The sequence below is a fragment of the Sinohyriopsis cumingii genome, chromosome 5 (assembly GCF_028554795.1).
Source record: "Sinohyriopsis cumingii isolate HCF-2022 chromosome 5, ASM2855479v2, whole genome shotgun sequence".
Lineage (NCBI taxonomy): Eukaryota > Metazoa > Mollusca > Bivalvia > Unionida > Unionidae > Sinohyriopsis > Sinohyriopsis cumingii.
In genome coordinates, this window is record NC_142965.1 from 4,970,128 (window position 1) to 4,989,597 (window position 19,470).

The window sequence follows — 19,470 nt, forward strand, 5'->3', positions numbered from 1 at the left end:
CGTCCGTCCGTTCATCCATCCATCGTGTCGGGGGTAGTTATGTAGGCAGTTGTATTTTATGTCCTTACCATTCTCATATCTGTTACAATTTCTCTATGCGCTAACATCTCTTCTCTTTAAATTAATTGTGTGATTACTGTGTTATATGTATGTATGTATGTATGTATGTATGTATGTATGTATGTATTCACACAATTTAAAAAAAAATGCAGCAATAATTACTTTCATGTACAACACCTCCAACAGAGGCGATGCTCTTTTGTTACGTACTAAAACATATTTTGGCCTGTATTATAAATAAACACTATTATTATTATAATCTACTAAATGTTGTCAAAGCACGTCATAATGACAAGTAGAACATAATTTTGGTGAACGAGTCATCTTACCTATAAGGAATCAGTGAACATCGAATTTCTGCTGTCGCATCAACAAAATTAACTCAAATTGAGTAAACGCTTCCCACAATAAACCAATAAATCATTAAATAAACAAGTGCTACTTCATGTGTACGTACAGTGAATTGAATTGTTGACATGGGTTCTTTAAAATATCTAGAGTAGGTCATGAAAAACGCATATCTACCGCGTGATGATCGAATTCTAAATATGTGGGTCGAAATTCAAGTAAACACCGTATATAAAAATAGAAGCTTGAAATTGCTTCAGTCGGTAATTTTAAATCGATATATCAAGGTAGTTATGGATTTAGTAACAATACGGGATGCTACAAATGATGACTGTGACCAGATAATGGGACTTGTGCAGGTAACCTAATAATGCACTGTTATACTATTGTACACCATACAAATATATTTTTTACGGCTATATGACCTGTGCGAAGATGAAATTAGGCTCCACTTAATTATTACCCAGTCAAACCATTTCATTGAGAATTTACTAGTAGTTGCGTATATATAGCCTGGAAGGCTGTATTATCATGGTACGTAATGCTGTTATCGATACATATTAAAACCGTTTTACCGCATGGTTACAATTTGTAAAGTTTCTAAAATTTTCCCTCTATCGATTCCTAACAAAAATCTAAGTATTCGAAGCACTTAATTGCAAAAAAGAAAAAAATCAGTATATGGTGGCTGACCCAGATTAACATACAGTCGCGGAATAACTCTATATTATCGCGGCATTTGCCCAACTTCAGTATGATAACATGCACTTATTATACAAAATAAACAACAACAACATAAATTGCAACTTACCTATAAGAAAGAATGTCCATACTTGCACTGGCTGAATATTTCCAAAAAAAAACGAAAGGATCCAATAATAATGTTGAACACACAAATTAAAGTTGAAATCAATGAATACCATCATTACAAATTAAAAAAATTATTATTTAACTTATATGAATTTTAAATGCAACGTGGGCCAACAAATATAAAGCTATAAAGAATCTATTATTATTATTATTATTATTATTATTATTGATATATTACTAATTTTAAAAAAGTTCAACTGTTCTTGTTCTCCTATTTATGTATGATACGTATAATCATAAGGAACGTGTTGTCAATTGTGGTCCATATTGGCTGCCATGGAATAAAATTCCAAGTTTAGCATTGTAAGGACACGTACAATCGCCTATATCGGTACATCGCCTATAATCATCAAAAAGCAGAAGATACTGTTACAAACCAGGGGTCTTTATTTGAACGAGTGGTGTTAAACCCTGGCGCGATTCCCGCTAGAAGTCATAAGTTTACCCCAAATTTCCAAAGATTTCCATACAACACAGTTGTAAATTAGAAAGCCCTACGTGTACATTCTATACATAAATTTCACTCTAATCAATGCAAGACCACAGATCTCACAACCTGCCAAATATATATCAGCCGCACATCTGCATGGTTTCTCTTTGTTAGGTTTCCGTACTGCCAGCAATTCAAGCTGTAGAAACTATATAACTATCCCTTAACTCTGGGAACTATTTTAACTACGCCATCTTAAGCCAGTAAAACTATGGTTTCCAGGCACATTTCGCCAGTACAGCTGCATCACATTTGCCACCATGGCGACATAAACGGTATCTGCCGAGCCCCTTCTTACTGATTCCATTGTGTAATTTACCGGTTTCCTACCGTAAATACTACCACAGCAGTCATACCACCAATGTACACCACTAGATTTGAATAGGCACTTTGTTAACCAGGGACAATATATATATTGTTTGCACCTGTGGACATACATTACGCATTGAGTTTCACGTAGAACTAACACTTGCTTTTATATGGTTTTGTTCAATAAGTGCCCATTTACTGTTTCATGTTTGTAGTCCATTTTTACCCAAAACTAATATTATGGATATTATTTCTTCAAGACTGTTTGGTCCCTATTACATGTGTTACAAATATGTTATGAGTCAACACCTCGAGCAATTTGTATAAGCTACATGTTACCAGGGTGTATATAAATATGCCCCCCCCCCCCTTCTAAAAAATAAAACAATGTTGATATTGTGAATAAATTTTCGGATTTGATTTATTTCTAAAACAAACTATATGTGTCATGTATTAGTGTATTTCGGCATCTCAGCACACTAATGACTATATCGTGCCATCAAAAGCGCTCACCTTTACAGGTTACTGCCCTCTCAGCGCTGTCTCGGGCTCGACCATAGTGGGTATGCTAGTCCCATAGGTTGATAGCACTTCCTTGTAGTTTTCCTGTTTCTTCTTGCGCCAGGCCGCCATGTAAAGACGATCATGTGCTGAAAAATGGCGTTAAACACAGGAGCAACAACTGTAAAGTTGTAAATGTATAAATATATGAACAACTGCGCAGAAAGTATAATACAAATAAATGAAATAATTAAAAAAAAGTAAACATGAACTACTACGATTAAACAAATAATTAAAATTCAATACAAAACAAAGAATATATAGTCAAAAATTGTCATATAAGCATCGTTCTCAAAAAATTCAGTATATTCTCTGGTAGTACATGATTATAAGGGTTCTTCACTGGGCTTACATTTTTTTTTTTTAATCTTTTATGAAAAACAAATCTTCATTGTCGCAAGAGTGGAAGTCGACGCACTTGACAAGGATGTGTTCTGCTGTAACAGACGAATCTATATATAGATTTCAGCCATGTCACTGGAATTCCTGACTGCGACATATCTGTTTTGTTTCCTTGAGCCTTATCATGGCCTCGTGGAATTTCTAGTAGCTTGATCCAGTTTTATTGCCGTTGTGAAAGGGACTAAACGCTGAGAGGATGGAAAAGTCAATATTAAGTTGTTTTCATCAGTCTAAATGTTATCCTATTTTTAGCCAAATCCACATAAAACATTCCTCAAATCCACATAAAACATTCCTCAAATCCACATCCTCAAATCCACATAAAACATTCCTCAAATCCACATCCTCAAATCCACATAAAACATTCCTCAAATCCACATAAAACTATCCTCAAATCCACATAAAACATTCCTCAAATCCACATAAAACATTCCTTACAAAAATTTTCATATTATGAAGAAGCAAATTTTACAACTGATGAAATTTGGTCTTAAATTATACGTTTCGGTTTTGATCTGGACACTTTGTCAGTATGTGTCCTATTTAACGAAACGGGATATAATTAAGTGTATGTAGTCCTCGATATGTAGCTGGAGTTACGTCCCTTATTATTTCTGGCTTTATGATTTCTGTCGTTAGAATGTTACATCCAAAATGTCTAAAACTCAAATCGATCTTATTTCATATCGGCTGAAAATAATTTATTTCATGCTTTAACCTGATTGGCATGGATCACATTCTTAGATCAAAGTTTGCTTTCCTTTAGCTATTTCTTATGAGTTTATTAGGTGGGAAGTGGGGTGTTTAGTTATTTCGTTAAATGTATGCCTTTATCTGGATTTGTATCAAATCATATTTTCCAAAACCAGATTATCTAATTGTCAGCTGAATATATATATATTAGTGTCTGCATTTGCATTTATTTATAATAAAGTATTGCCCTTGCAAGTTTGAATTTTCCATCTCGATCAGTGTTAAAGAACGTAAATAGAACTGAGTCTATGTAACTTACTTTTTAGGCTATGATTACTTTGTTGTAATTCTGTATCACTTGATATTCTTCGAATGTTGCATGCTGATAAATAAACGTGTACGATTTCATGGTACTCGGCCATTGTGCCCAGATAAGACCACTCCTTCCCGCTCGTTATTCATCGGAGGTTCCACGTGGCTCGACCGACACCATGCAACCGATTCCTCCTTCCAGGCTCTTTCACTTGTATTCAAAGCCTGACCCATATCTGATTATTTTTTGAGAGGAGAATTATTTGTCCTGGCAGTGTCTCTATGAATTGAGGACAGCAGAAGAGGGCTTTCGGGTGTACCTGTTAATGCACGTGTCTTGAAGCATGTTTTCCTGATAATTGCATTTGGTCATCGTCATATTGCTTTGAGCTTAAGTCAGTGTTTACAATGGAGCATGCTAAATGTTTCCTTATATATGTTTCATATTCTGCCCATTCTTCAGTTAAAAGTATGATAAATACTGTACCATTGTAAATATGTACTATAGGAATGAACTAACTTCAAAGGACAAACTTATAACTGAAAGTTACGAATTTCAGGAATTGGCCGAGTTTGAAAAACTCTCCGACCAGGTGAAGATTAATGGAGACGGTAAGAATTTATGAAGCTCTCTTCCACACAGACAGTAACATAACTATAAACGTTGTCAAAATTTACCTGGAAATGTTTTCGTTCTTATTATTTTTATCATTGCAGCAATTTGTTTCCTACATGTCCATGATATTAACATAAAACGTAGAATGGTAATTACGAACTTGGTACAGTGGTCACCAGGATATATCAACCATATATATATATATATATATATATATATATATATATATATATATATATATATATATATATATATATATATATAGATATAGATAGATAGATAGATATATAAAGGATAGGCACAATCAATACTCATACATCAGTGCTAATCTACATGTATTAAGGTCAGCTGCTAACAATGGTCAGATTCTTCCAGTCAATATGAGACATTTAAGGGCAGTTGTGGCTATATGTCTTAGCGTAATTCATTGCAACACATGAACCTTGATACATGCTAAATTGTCCTCAGAGGAAGAACTTTCTTAATTGACTCTTCAATTTTTTGCGAAAAAAAAATGTCAAAAACGCTGAAAAATCAATAGTGTGTGTGTGTGTGTGTGTGTGTGTGTGTGTGTGATTTGTATCAGTTAAAGAAAATAAGGTACAATTTTGAAAAATTATGTTTAGGATCCACTTTAATCCTAAATTTAAATTTCGCATGTATGTGCTCTTTCAGTGTTGAGGAGAGATGGGTTCGGTGATAAGCCGTTTTTCCGCTGTAAAACTGCAGAAGTAACAGGTACTGAGTATTTCATACCATAACCGATTGAATCTATGGATCAGGTAGGTATTTTACTTACATACATGTCTCAATATCTGTGTTTTAATTAAACTTCATATTGATGTTTCAATCACACCGGATGTTATTATTATTATTATTATTATTATTGCTGTTGTTATTGTTGCTGTTGTTGTTGCTGCTGCTGCTGCTGTTTTTGTGCTGGCGCTTATACGTTTTAACCTGCAATCCAAAGTTTGAGTCTATTAAGCAGGTCTCGGACAGTAAATACTGCCACAAGGGTATGTGTCTATGGGTGTGTGTAGTTTGTATTTTATTGCTCATTAAGTATTCGTGTGGTTATATGGGTGGGGATTCGTGTGGTTATATGGGTGGGAATTCGTGTGGTTATATGGGTGGGGATTCGTGTGGTTATATGGGTGGGGATCTCGACATTTGCCAAATTATAGCCCGTGAGCTAAATCCCTTGGCGATAAAGTTTGAATGGTTGAACTCCTGAGACAATGCCAGTTTTATATCTAACTTTGTATTATCATATCTACTAATAGGGCAGATATGTCAGTAGTTTCCAAGTTAATGTCCTGTATGGTAAGTATGTACTCTTGGACCAAAGTCACTTGCACGTGTAACTCTGTATTTTCATGACCGGTGTGTCTATATAAAATTTTTTTTTTTTTTTTTTTTTTTTTTTTTTTTTTTTTTTTTTTTTTTTTTTTAGGGTGGAAATGTCAGTAGTTGATATGTTATAAACCAGAGGCCATTTTCCTTGGCTTAGAGAAATATCCCGGGACATTACCCAGGTGACCACGTCTGATATATGTAGACACCTGTAATTGATTTTACATGATAATTCTCAGACAAGATTTAATACAATTCAGAAGTTATTTGAATTATTTTTAAATCACATCTACCCCACACTACCCTCACTCGTAAGTTCCGCTCCCAGATGCGTGATAAAAATTTTAAAACTGTCGGGACGATCCACTGTTGTTGAACGATCGACTAACGCATGCTATCTGTGACTGTCTTTTTACGATGAAGGAACAGTTCAAGAAGAATAAACACGTTGGAGCGAAAGTAGTTACGTACAAGACGATAGTACGTACTAACGGGACGGACTGTAACACAGTATCCCTGTGGTTTCAATAAGCGCGGTGTTAATAACACGCTTTCTTTCTACTTTGAAAACTTTCTCTGACATCCATTTTCTACACTCTCTACCTACTGAAAGGAGCAGCCGATACCTACCTACAACTTCCCAATCTTGAACAAGAGAGATAAATTGAATGGTAGCCAGTCTGTTGTCGCTATTGAGCTTTATTGTTCTGAACGATAATGTCACCGGCATGTTCATTACAAATGATAATTTTGTTTGCATTTTAAACTTGCGTTAAGCACTTAAATAAAGCTGAACAAAATATCGTATGTTTTTCTAAAGTGACACTTGACCCTACCGCCATTCCTCCACCTGTCCACCACAGCTAAAATCTGACCAATCACGTATCAGTCATTGTTGATAAGACATTATAATTTGTCACTACAACGTTTAATGATAAAACCCACACACCCTTTGAAAACATTTAGAATCTCTGACCGATCCAGGAAATGAATTAAATTTATATCTGATTCATACATCTTATACAAGCTGTATTTAATGCATATACATTTATACACGTTTAATATAATACTGTATCAATTACGTTGCAATGAGTTTCTTTACTGGAAAGTTAGACCAATTAAACTTTTGAAGTAGGTCTTAACGCAGCGAGACATTTCTAACTTAATCATCTTTTCAGCTCCTTCAGCAGTTAAACCAATAAATGCCAACACTATTTCTTCCTGCACCATAACAATAGTCAGGTCTTAAATAGAGTTGCATATTTATCCCGTTTTCATCCGCTTGAAAAAGGCAGTTTCAGCTGGAAAAATCCTGTCTAATGTACTATTCAGTTGTTTTTGTAATGTTAGAATTAATCTTGCTTTGTGACACCAGGTGCCGGTAACAGTGAGAGAGGAAAACTTGTTGCCTACGGACTATATTTTTTCACCTACTCTACGTTTGAGGGACGAATGTTATACTTGGAAGACTTGTATGTCACTCCGTCATGGCGCGGAAAAGGAATCGGTACTAGGATCTGGAAAGATATCGCGAAGGTAAGGGATTGTTCTAAGTCTCTGTATCTCAAGATATTCATGTATGGTCCTGCCACAATAACAATCGACTGTATAAGAAGTTGTTGTTTATATTTGATTTGTATTATTTGTTGGATTTTCTTAATGACTAAATATTATGTATATCTGTATTTGAACTCGACCTTGTCCAAAAATCAAGTTCAAAGTGGGCATGAACAGTAACATTGATTTTTATAAATAACATAATGCATAATAATATTTATCTAAGATATAGATTAAATATTCAGGTCATTATCAATGGAGGTCAACATGTTTGTTTGAATCTGAGCCTAGGGTTTCACTTTTCTACTCAGAAATTCCTAAACGTGTTGACAAACTTGAATGTTTTCTAGATGAGACTGAGCTACATCTTGGCGTTGTATAAATAGTGTGTCTTACCTTCTTATCTTGTCTAGCTTACATGAACAATTACTCATTATTTCCTAATCATCTGAAGCAGAATCGTTATTATTCTTGTGTTCAGTTTTTAATTTGGGTGGACTTGTTTATTTAGATTATTATTAAATGGAATTAATAATCAATAATATTCTTGGACAGAAATATTAATTTGAAATTATAGTGAATAAAGAATATTTTGGATAATATTGTTATGATGCATTAACAGAATGTTAGTACATTTCCATAATCCAAAAGATTGGCAAATTCGAAACTACAGACACATCGCCATATTCAAAATTAGAATTTATTTGGAATTCAATTGGAACTTCGCACATCTGGACTTGTGATAGAACTTTTAGGACTCTTTGGAATTTAATTCACAATACTGATAAGTTATTTTAAATTTTCACTTTGAAGTCTAGGGTAATATTTATTTTTTTGAATTTTACAAAACTTATTGGTTTTCTCTTTTATCTCTTACATAGTTTAAGACCATAGATTCGTAACAATGTGTACTTGTAAGACAAACTAGTAACATGCTCTCTCTCTCTCTCTCTCTCTCTCTCTCTCTCTCTCTCTCTCTCAACAAACATACACTACGACGTAAATGGACGTTAAATCATTTTGGTGAACCAAAAACGAAGAATGTATTTCAGAACAATGTTGAATTCTGTTAATTCCAGATAGCTGTTGAAACAGATTGCCAGAGAATGCAGTGGGCAGTATTAAACTGGAATCAATCTGCGATTGAACTGTACAAGAACCGTGGAGCAGTCGATCTAACTCTGGCCGAGAAATGGCACATCTTCCGGATGCGTAGACGGGAACTGGAAGTATTCGCTAGCGCTTGAAAAATATGACCATGCGAAAAATACTTACAAAAATATGTCTAAGGTGCAAATTGTTCTGTTGCCATCTGGAGCTCCAACTTGAAGGTTGTAGGTATCTTTCACAGTAAAAGTTGATCGGTTTTAAAAATAATTATCAAAAGATGAGAAAAATATGATGAACGTGTATGAATGTTTTGCCCTAATGATTTCTCTGTCTTTAGAATAAAGATTTGTAAAAAAAATTTTTGCTGCAGGCTAACTTTGGAGTTTTCAGCAGAATATTTAGTATTGATGCTGCACACAAGTTCAGCCTGATAACCCATTCTAAACCGATAATTTCGATATAGAACATTTGAATGCTATTTTAGCCTTATCCGCCTATTTCGTTTTGTCAGTTTTGCGGCGGATCCACTTTTTCATTGTGCCTCTAGCCAAAATATTCCCATATTTGTTGCTCAGTAATATCCGTACCTTGTTCACCAATGCCCTAGACATATCATGTATCTTCAAACATAAATATTTCTTCATTAAATCATATTGTATTTTATAAATGTTAAAGCGGTTAATAACTTCATTTTTTGTTATATTAATAATTTCTGCTTCAAGGCTTTCTTAAGTTTATTTCACTAATCAGGTAAATTAAGAAAAAGATCCTTAGTTATTTCACAGACTAATTGTTTTTTGTTATCAGTGTCATCTTCATGCACTTTACAGTCTTCATATGCAACGTCCCTAGCACCTTGCCATTTTCGTACTATTTAAATGGATCAAAACAACTACGAAATTGTTGGGAGGCGGAGGTAATAGTAGTAGTGGTATTTGCCTGAAATTGAAGAATGCAATAAATAACAGCAAATACTTGTAGCAAATGAAACTTACATGATTTAACTAGTTAAACAATGAGCCACGAGGAGATGTGGGTGGGGATAAACGAAACTCAAACCAAGAAAACCTATAACTTCTGTGACAATGCTACATCAGTTAAAATATCCAAGTCATTATCAGATGTCGGCTTATTAGTTGAATTTCTGACTATTCATAATTGAATTAATTACAGACAGATTTAAACGAAGATTAATTGCCATCAAAATAGGGTCTTTATGTATTTTTTATCTTTAAGTTAGATTAACTCTGACTGCTCCGGTGGCCTAGTTGTTAGAGCGTCCGCCTCGGATGCGGGAGGTCGTGGGTTCGATTCCCGACCGAGTCAAACCAAAGACTTACAAAAAATGGTACTAACAGCTGCCTCGCTTGGCGCTCAGCATTAAGAGGTTAGTGTTAGGACTGGTCGGCCTGGTGTCAGGATAATGTGACTGGGTGGGACATAATGCTACATGTCTGCGGCATGATGCCCCAGTGCTAGACATCACTATAAACTGCCACATTGCAGACATCGTAGCGATATGACTGCAAAACTGTTAAAGCTACGTTAAAAATCCAAATCACACCACATCACATAACACAGATTACCTCTGTCAGAAATGAGTACAAGTCTAAAAAGTGAACATCGCGACGGATCAGTGAGCACACCCATGCTTTGGCAGATGAGGAGCATTTTATGTTGAGTCATGCAAAGAATATACAACCCTTTAAGGATTTGTCTCGCCTTAATGACTGATCGTTGGATTGGTTAACTTTCTTTAAAGATTCTGATCATCCAGACTTATTGTCAAAAGTAAGGTATTTGTACATGTTATTTATTATCATCTAAATGTCAACTAGGTTTAGCCGTTAGATTAATCGATACAAGCCACACCCCGTCATGTTCGGCGGGGTGTGGCTTGTATTGATTAGCCTTTTGATGCCATAGTTAAATACAAATATAACCATTAGAATACATGGCTCAGTCTCGACCTGATCTTCTTTATTCTAGTTAAGAAAATATTGGTCATAGTGCGGCAGATTTTCATTGATCGACTGAAAGAAAAAAATTTAACATAGTCATAATGCGACTTATTCGTTTATTGTAAAGAGATCGAAAACTAATGTTGACATTGTAATTCGGAAGTGGAGTAAATCTGTAAATCGAACACTAGACATATTTGAGAGAGTTTGTAGTCTGAACTTAAGTGTGCAGCTGTTAAAACCATTTTTAGAGGGAAAGTTAAAAAGATATTGATCTGGAAGTTGGTTCTGCAGATGTTTCCATGCAAAGAATAAAACATTGCCAATTTGTACTAGGTGATATGATATTTTGTGAAGATATTCATGTTAGGTTTATAAACTGGCCTAAACGATTCACACCCGACAAGTATTCATTGGAAAAGGCTGGAATTTTGCTATACAGGGCAAATTGTTATACAGAATGTTTTTCCAGCGGGGTAACGCTTCCTCATTGAAATCCAGTCGATGAATCCCTGGCAGAACATAGACTTTTGTCCCCAAATTGTGTTTCCTTGAATGTTATTGATGATGGGGAATAGAAGCTTAATGAAAAGCCGAACATGAGAAATAAGGATAACAACTACTAGCATACACCAGATCACGTTAAGACAAGTTCCAAATCGAACTTTAATTTTCAACGTGGAAATTTGTCTAGTCGAATTTAAGATGAGAAAACCACATCTCCGCTATTGTTGATGACAAGAAGGCATAATTTAACTCCCTTTTCGGAAAACATATCCTAGATCATCTTTAAAGTGTTACATACTTAAAATAATTCTGTATTTTCTATTTTACACCATGGAGTTATAGTAGAGCTCAATGAGTGGAATGTTTTGCAGGATGATTTCAAAATTCTTGCCGCTGCCAGGTGACGGAAAAAAAAATATTGGATGTGGATGTAAACCAGTATTTAAAGAATTTTAGTAACATCTAATCACGGCCGATAATAAAGCCACAAAGAGAATTTTAATTTAGACGAGCTGAATAATAAAAAGTGAAAAAGGTCAAGAAATGGAGAAGCAGATCCTGAAAATAGAGCGATTCGAAGAATTTATGTTGAAGTTCATATGGAGAAGGAATGATGTCAGATTATCGAAATAGGAGTAGGCCATCATGGGCGGAGCAAATTTCTTGGTCTTTACCATGTGGATTTATTTAGTGTTTGATTCAACAAGTCTTTCATTTAGTAGGAATGAGGTGTTGGGCTTACCAGAACATACATATAGTCAGTTGTTAGACTTTGTCAAAGTAAGTAACTAATTAATTAACAGTTAGGGAAATTTTGGTATTGTGAAATGTTTTATTAAAATCAAAGAATGCTTGGAGGAAAGAACATGGAATATAGTTTATCAGAATATAGGGAACATTTGGAAGATAAAACCGTTCTTGTATATATCATTATATATGTTCAGATTCAGATTGGATAAATTGAAATGGTAATTTTAAAAAATGGTGACATTTTAAAGGCAGTGGATGATAATGCCATAATTCGACAGTGGGTGGAGAACAGAGGAAACCTTGACATACCGTTCGATCAGCTGCTCTCATAAAAAAATGAACTATTAACATATGAACGAAAGAAAGTTAAATTACAAACTGGCCAACGGAAAAATAAACGTTTTGAAACACTGTTGAGAATGATTTCTCTTGAAAAAGGATTTAACAAGAGTTTGCTTCAATGTCCCATTGAAACGCTCTACTAGACCATTGCACTGTGGGTGATACGGGATAGTAGTCAGGTGCCTAATGGAAAGTAACCGATTCACACTTCTTCCATCACCTGGCTAACAAACTGCGTCTCTTGGTCAGTTAGTATCTCTTCAGGAACTCTGGACCAGACTCCTAATAAAGCCTCAACTACTGTAACTGAATCAATGTGTTTCAACGCAATGGTCTCCTGGCGTCGGGTAACGTAATCAACAATCGTTAACAAATAACGATTACCACTTTCTGACGCAGGCTTTGTCGGACCTATCAAGTCCATCACCACCCTCGTGAAAGGTTCATGAATCATAGGGGTGGTTCCTATTGGCACTGGGTGATGTGAGGTCTTAGGTGCCACCCGCTGACACTTGTCACACGACAGACAAAACCTCCTTACATCCCCCATACACCCCTGGCCAGTAGAATACCCTCACTAAACTATCTCTCGTCTTTGCCACGCCCATGTGGCTACCAAGTAGACTCTCATGTGGCTATCAAGTAGACTCTCATGTGTTAGCCTAAGAACTTCTGTCTTAAATTCAGTTACAATCACTTGGTGATACCTATCGGATTCTTTCCGGACGTATCGATACAGCGCGAACTCTACCTCATCGTCTGGCAAGTTCCACACGGACCCCTCCGTTGCGTACACGCGTATCCTGTTAAGGGAAAAATCTTCCTCTTGAAGTCTCCTTAACTCGCCAGGTAACAAATTGTCTATGGGCGAAGTCGAGGTGTTCAACGGCTTCGACCCTGACCTTCGCTTCATAGACCTCGTCTCTACGGACCCCACGAGTACAGGTGTACACGTCATAGGATTATGCTGTGGCAACACATACCGACATCCTAAAATTACCTCGTGCGACAACCCTGACAAGGACGCTGTTTGAATTCGTCCCATCACTTACGGCGAATCAAGGCCGATATAGACAACTGGGAGAGAATCTTTAGTCTTATTAGCAAATCGGACTTCCACTGTCTCACCTGTATAATCAGCATACTTGACAAATTTGATATCCACCAAGGCTGAAAAACTATAGCCGGTGTCATAGAGCACGGTAGCCTTCTCTCCATTTACCGTAGCTGTTGCTGTATTCGACCATTCTACTCCTTTACACTTCCTACCAGTGCCTGGTGTCACTGCAATTATCGCAGAACGATATTTCCTGCAGTCCTTGAGAATATGGCCAGGTTTGTTGCAGCCATAGCATACAACTTCAGCTTTCTTACCAGGGATACCCTTATCTACCCCTTGGGTCTTTCCTGGGCCACGGAACTAATCACGGCTGGCATTATCAGCCCCCAAGCTTCCCACCAATTTGACCATTCCCCTTATGAGGCGTCAGACGGTTAGCTCTTCTAAAGTCAGTGGCGCTGGGTCGATCCCTGCCACCCCAGGTGGTTGGACGAGAATGTGCACTCTCATATCGCTCAGCCATCACACTGATGTCTTCTAAAGTCGCGAAATCACGCTCCTCTAAAAATACGATCAGGTCTTTCCGATACGTACTGAGGACATGTTCTTTTAAGATATCTTCCCGTATGTCTTTATAAGTGAGCGCGGTGCCTGTCGTTTTAATCCATTTATCGAAAAGTACGCGTACGCGAGTATAAAATTGTGCGTTGTGTCTCCGTTGTTCGCTTAGACGACTCTCTGAAAAGTTTGCGAAATTTTTCAGCCGACAACTCGTAATGCCTTAACGGCGCTTTCTTGAGAGCGTCGTAGCCATCTACTTCAGTGGGTGCCATCCTTGGCAGCTCCTTGCAAAAATGTAGAGATATTAATGACCCACTGATCTTTGGGTATTTGATGGATTAAAGCTAACTTTTCAAGCTGAGTTAAAAAGTTATCGATGATTTCGTCCATGTGGTTAAACATCGGCATTGATATCTGGACGGTACGTCTATCCTCTGATCTTTTGCTTTGGGGCCCTGAAAGTTCATTCAGTTTTATGCCCCTTGCAGACTACGCTTCGATTCTTAGTCTCAGCATGGCTAACACATATTCTCTATCCCTAGCATTTCTTCGGCTTTCAATATGGTTAGCTCGATTTCTCTTTCCTTTTCCCGTTCTTGTCTTCCTCTTTCTTTTTCCTCGACTTGTATGATTCTTTCTTTTTCCCCGGCTTGTCTGATCCTTTCCTTTACCTCGGCTTGTCTGATTCTTTCATTTTTCTCGGCTTGTCTGATCCTTTCCTTCTCTGCCACCTGCTGTTCTCCGTATTCCCTGAGACTCCGCTCTACAAATTCCGCTAATTGGGTCCCTTCATAATATAATTCGTCTTTACCAATAGACTTAAACTCTTCGACTAACTGACTATCAGTTGCCAACCAATTCACTTAGTTTAAGTATTTACTAACTTCTTACTGCCTTACAGGAAACAGCTTCCTTAAGAATACTTACCCGTATTATGTTCCAAGAAAGTCTTACCCTATGGACTTAGAGCAGTCTAAAGCAATCTAACAGTGTTTGGCAGAACAAAAATATGAATTTCTCTCCAAATTCAGCTTGCTGGCACCAACAGTGTGCAATTATTCCTTTCGGACTTCCTTAATTATCTCTTCTCGCAAGAGTAACTAAAGGCAATATTTCTTTCTGAATTACCTGAATTCAGACAAAGGCCGCCCTATCAAAGCAGTTCAGGTATGGAATCTTAATTTCTTACAATGTCATAACATACATTAAAGAAAATATCAAACAATGGCATGCACTAACTGTTATGTATATTTGATTTAAATATATTTGATTTAATATATATTTATTTCAATTTAATTGTTTGTCAGTTTAATTTTTTTTTTAATTTTTTCACTACATGCTATTGTAATGTACATTTATTCATTGGAGATGATACTTTTACCAGAAAATAGTTTGACCTTGACTGTTCGTTTTATAAACACCAGGTGTTGATCTAGATCCTGATCCTGATTCAAAATTAGTAGCAACCACGTAAATAAGTTCTATTTTTATTTTAAAATGATTGGTTGTTGTCGAGGTCAGGATGGGACTACGTGTTTAAGATGTAAACAATTTTTTTTTATTTTGTATTTCTTAGAGTAAAATAATCAGTTTTCGTCACGGCCACACTGGGTGTACATGATCAATCGCGAAATTCAAAATGGCCACAGGACAGATGGTTATGATATTACAGGTGGATTTACAAGTCACCAGACATATGGTTTGCTGAGGAAATAGAATCTACATGTCACCAAAAGAACCCTCAGCCGACGGTAGCTGCACAGCCACGAGAAATACCCGTAAGTGTATAAAATATATATCGATGTGTGCAGCCAAATTTGACTGAATATAATTGCAGCTTTTAATAAATACGTGATATCAGCCCCTCACCCGAAAATCAATATTATCACGGTGAAGGGCTGATTTATCGGCCTAAATATGACTGTGATCAGGTAACGGAACTTGTTCAGGTAACCTAATAATGGGCTTTGGTACTACTGCACGACATATATATTCTGGAACTATTAGATCCGTTAGAATGATAAAATAAGGCTACGCTTGACTATATCCCAGTCAGACTGTTCAACTACGTCACATAGAATTTATAAGTAGCTGCATCGCAGTGATTAAGGGTGTACAGTTAAATCAGTGATAAGAAAATAAGATGATTATACATAATGCTCAACGTGGACCTGTATTGGTTAGGGTGATTACCAACATACAAAGCAATTGACGGAGATGGACTCGGTGATATTGTTCAGCGTCTTTTTATAAGGATAGCCCCAAAAGCAATACCGACTGCAAAGCAACTGGGAACGAAGGCTATTGACGTTGTTCGTGATAAAGGCATTGGTGCTGCTGGTGATGTTACCAGTAAAGCATTCTCGGCAATCAAGGTCAGACTAGCACGATTTTTACGACGAAAACCGCAATCAGTAAAATTGCCCGGCACAGAAGTTATGCCTGCAAAGGTTAGTATAATAATAAATCAAGCTGCAAATAAAAAACTAGCAGGGTTGGTAAAGAAAAGAAAAAGAAAACAATATAACTGCAGGTTCAAGAGTAGTCTATGTGTTAGACGATAGCAATTATAATAAAATGTTCAAACTTGTATCTGATCCAGCATTTGACATGGAATATTATTCTTATGAAGCACGACAGCCTAATCAGCGTGGGTGATGTGAGCTGCAAGTTCAGGATACAAGTAGATAGTTCTTACCCGCTGAAGCATTCACTGAAGTAGACGGTGATACTCTAAAAACAGATAATACTGAATATGGAGCTGATGTTAGTGTTGGTTTTGTTAATAATGGCATTATGACGTTGTTTGACAGTGCTACGTATTTCATCGATGGAAGAAATATTGAATCAATTCAAAGAGACGTCGACGTTGCCACGACGATATTGGATCTAACAAGATAATCCGATGATTACTCGAGATCAGCTGGTCCGTTAACGATGTTTATAAAGGATGCTAAAATCCACCCTGACAACAGATGTTATGAAGTACAATGCCGCGCTGCTGACGCTGATGTGGAAAACATGATTATTAGCGCTAATTTAGAAGTCAACTTAGGATTCGCAGCACGTCGATCAATGCTGAAAGATGGAAACAGATGATTTTCATGTGCAATTCCACTGTCACACATCTTCGGATTTTGCAGAAATGTCAGAAAGGTTATTTTCGGAGCCAAGTATACAGTTGTATTTGTGCGGAAGAGTGATGACAAAGATGCAATCTGGCGACCAGCTGCTGCTGCTGTTGATGCTGGTGAAGAAATACAAATAAAACTTTCATTGTGGATGCCAATAATGATGCCATCACTCGCTGAAGAACAACTGTTGCTCCCCTTTCTGGACTCGGGTGGTAAATCAACATTATCATGGTTTATAATGACCACAGATAGTGGTCAAAGTACCATTAATGGTTTATTCACATGACATATAGTATCACAGCAAGGTGTCTCTGCACCGCGACATATATTTGTTGCTTTACAAATTACTGAACTAATAACCTCACAAACACACAGCATAATGATATTTGACAAACTTGGTGTTACTGAGGTTTCACTGAGAATAAACGGATCTCAAGAACCAGCTGAGGATGTTGAATTTTGAAAATAATCATGTTGCACGCGTATATATCATCGTTTGTCGATATTTATGGGACGTGACCAAAATGTTGATTCTGGTCTGCAAATATCACAACTAGATTTTACAACGCTGTATCCGATCTATTACTTTTCGCTGGAACATCTTGATTTATCTAGATAATCTGTCGTTCATATGCATGTTCGAGCTCGTGTGGCAAGAGGATCTATAGCTAATTACAGAGCTATCTCTGTTATACTCTCAGACAAAACAATGCTACTTGAAGGTCTTGGTGGACGAATGAGAGTCATTGATGCCCCTGTGGAAAATATGTAAATGTTTTCCAAACATGTAATTAAATCTCCCATGTTATTGTAATGTAATATCATCATGTTAGTGTCAGCCATGACTCATGGTTAGATTAAAAAGCTCAAATCCAAATCGGCAAAGGAATGCGGAACAAAACAAAAACAACACCAAAACAAGAACAGATCGCAGGTAGTAAAAAAAACTAACGCTGACTGAAAGTCAACTCAGGCACTTCAATGACTTCAAACAATCACTGACTGGCGTTAGACTTATCCTTTCTGCGGGTGCCTGTGAAGACGCAGTCAAGACGAGTGGTATATTTCCACTTCTTTCAGCTATACCAAAGTCATTAACCTCTGCAGCTCCATCTGTTGCAAAAGCAACTGCACTTGGTGCTGTTGGAACTGCTACTAGGATGGCACTAAAGAAATCAACAGATCACGTAATAAAGACTTCCAAAAAAGTGAAAGGGTCTAAGACTGTCGGGAACTCTTCATCCTTGGTACGGTCAAAGTCTGGGACTTCCCGGGACACTTCTTTAGAAATAAAGCGTCTCTTTCGTATGTCCAATTTTGATTTGCTTGATGCTGCTAAAAATTAAACATCAGAAACTTCAGAGGTGTTTTTTATGCGTGACCAATTACTAAAACAACCAAACCGTGTTGAAGCCAGTATCATTAATCTCGATGGAAATTCTGGAAAAGGTACTCACTGCGTTGCATATTCCATTGATCCACGTGGAGTTGTTTATTTTGATTCGTATGGGTTGGCGCCACCAAAAGAATTTTCAAAATATGTCGGCACAGTACGAATTACTCCCGTCTGGTATTCAACATTACCAACACATACAATAACCGATCCGCGAATATGTGACCATGAAACAATTGCTGTACTCAACGCTGTGTTAAGGAGCACCATTATACAAATATACGGTATAGCCGTACTCCGTCGTTTTATACAGATCTTAAAGTATATTGGTAGATATTTAAGGAAGATCTTCTCGCATGAGTAAAACTCAGCAAGGCGACTTATCTAAACATGCAACCCTTGACGAGGTCAAGGATAAACTCGTTAATCTTTTGAGTCTCGCAAATGTGGTCAAAAATAAAGTCGTTGCTCTTATCATTACAGCCAGTATTTCCAAATTTGTAATTTTGACTTTGTGGAGCAGCTCGTAAATTATTTAAAGAATTACTTGTTTGATCTGAATCTATATGATCAATCACAAAACCATCATTGATTAGTCCATGAAAACATTCATAGATAATTATATGACAAAAATACGTTTTATTCCCAGCACGGAATTTGATATAACCAGTATTAATGACAGCAACTATCGGTTTTTTTAGCCGACAGTTACTGATGATACCATCTCGAGATGCTTCATTATCCTTGATGATGGGATGTTTTCAAAATCATTTAGATCCATTAATATAGATAACATTTATCTAAATAATTATTTTATTATTAAAGTGATATATCACGAGATAGTCTTCAGCGCATTTTTATAATTTTCTCGTTTCTGCCGTTATTTTTTTAAATCATAATATCGTTTCAGCATTCTGTATTTTTACCACCATACCGCACACACAACTGCGTTTCACCTTTGACCCCAAACAACACACTTCAGACACGGTGTTGGTCCTAGACTCCTTCTTAGCACGCTTTGCATATGAAGTCCACAGAATTCACTTACGCAAGCTTTGTGACAAGGAGCTGAAGAACT

At 36.7% G+C, this 19,470-nt stretch overlaps 1 protein-coding gene across 1 annotated transcript; it reads left to right on the forward strand.

Annotated features, from left to right (window-relative positions):
- The first annotated feature begins 622 nt into the window (after positions 1 to 622).
- LOC149798562 (thialysine N-epsilon-acetyltransferase-like) lies at positions 623 to 12,736 on the forward strand. Its single transcript, XM_089957376.1, has 5 exons — positions 623 to 767; positions 4,606 to 4,657; positions 5,337 to 5,399; positions 7,393 to 7,553; positions 8,654 to 12,736. Exons 1-5 carry the CDS (start codon positions 702 to 704, stop codon positions 8,819 to 8,821), a joined length of 510 nt encoding a protein of 169 aa, XP_089813502.1. The 5' UTR covers positions 623 to 701; the 3' UTR covers positions 8,822 to 12,736.
- Positions 12,737 to 19,470: the final 6,734 nt, after the last annotated feature.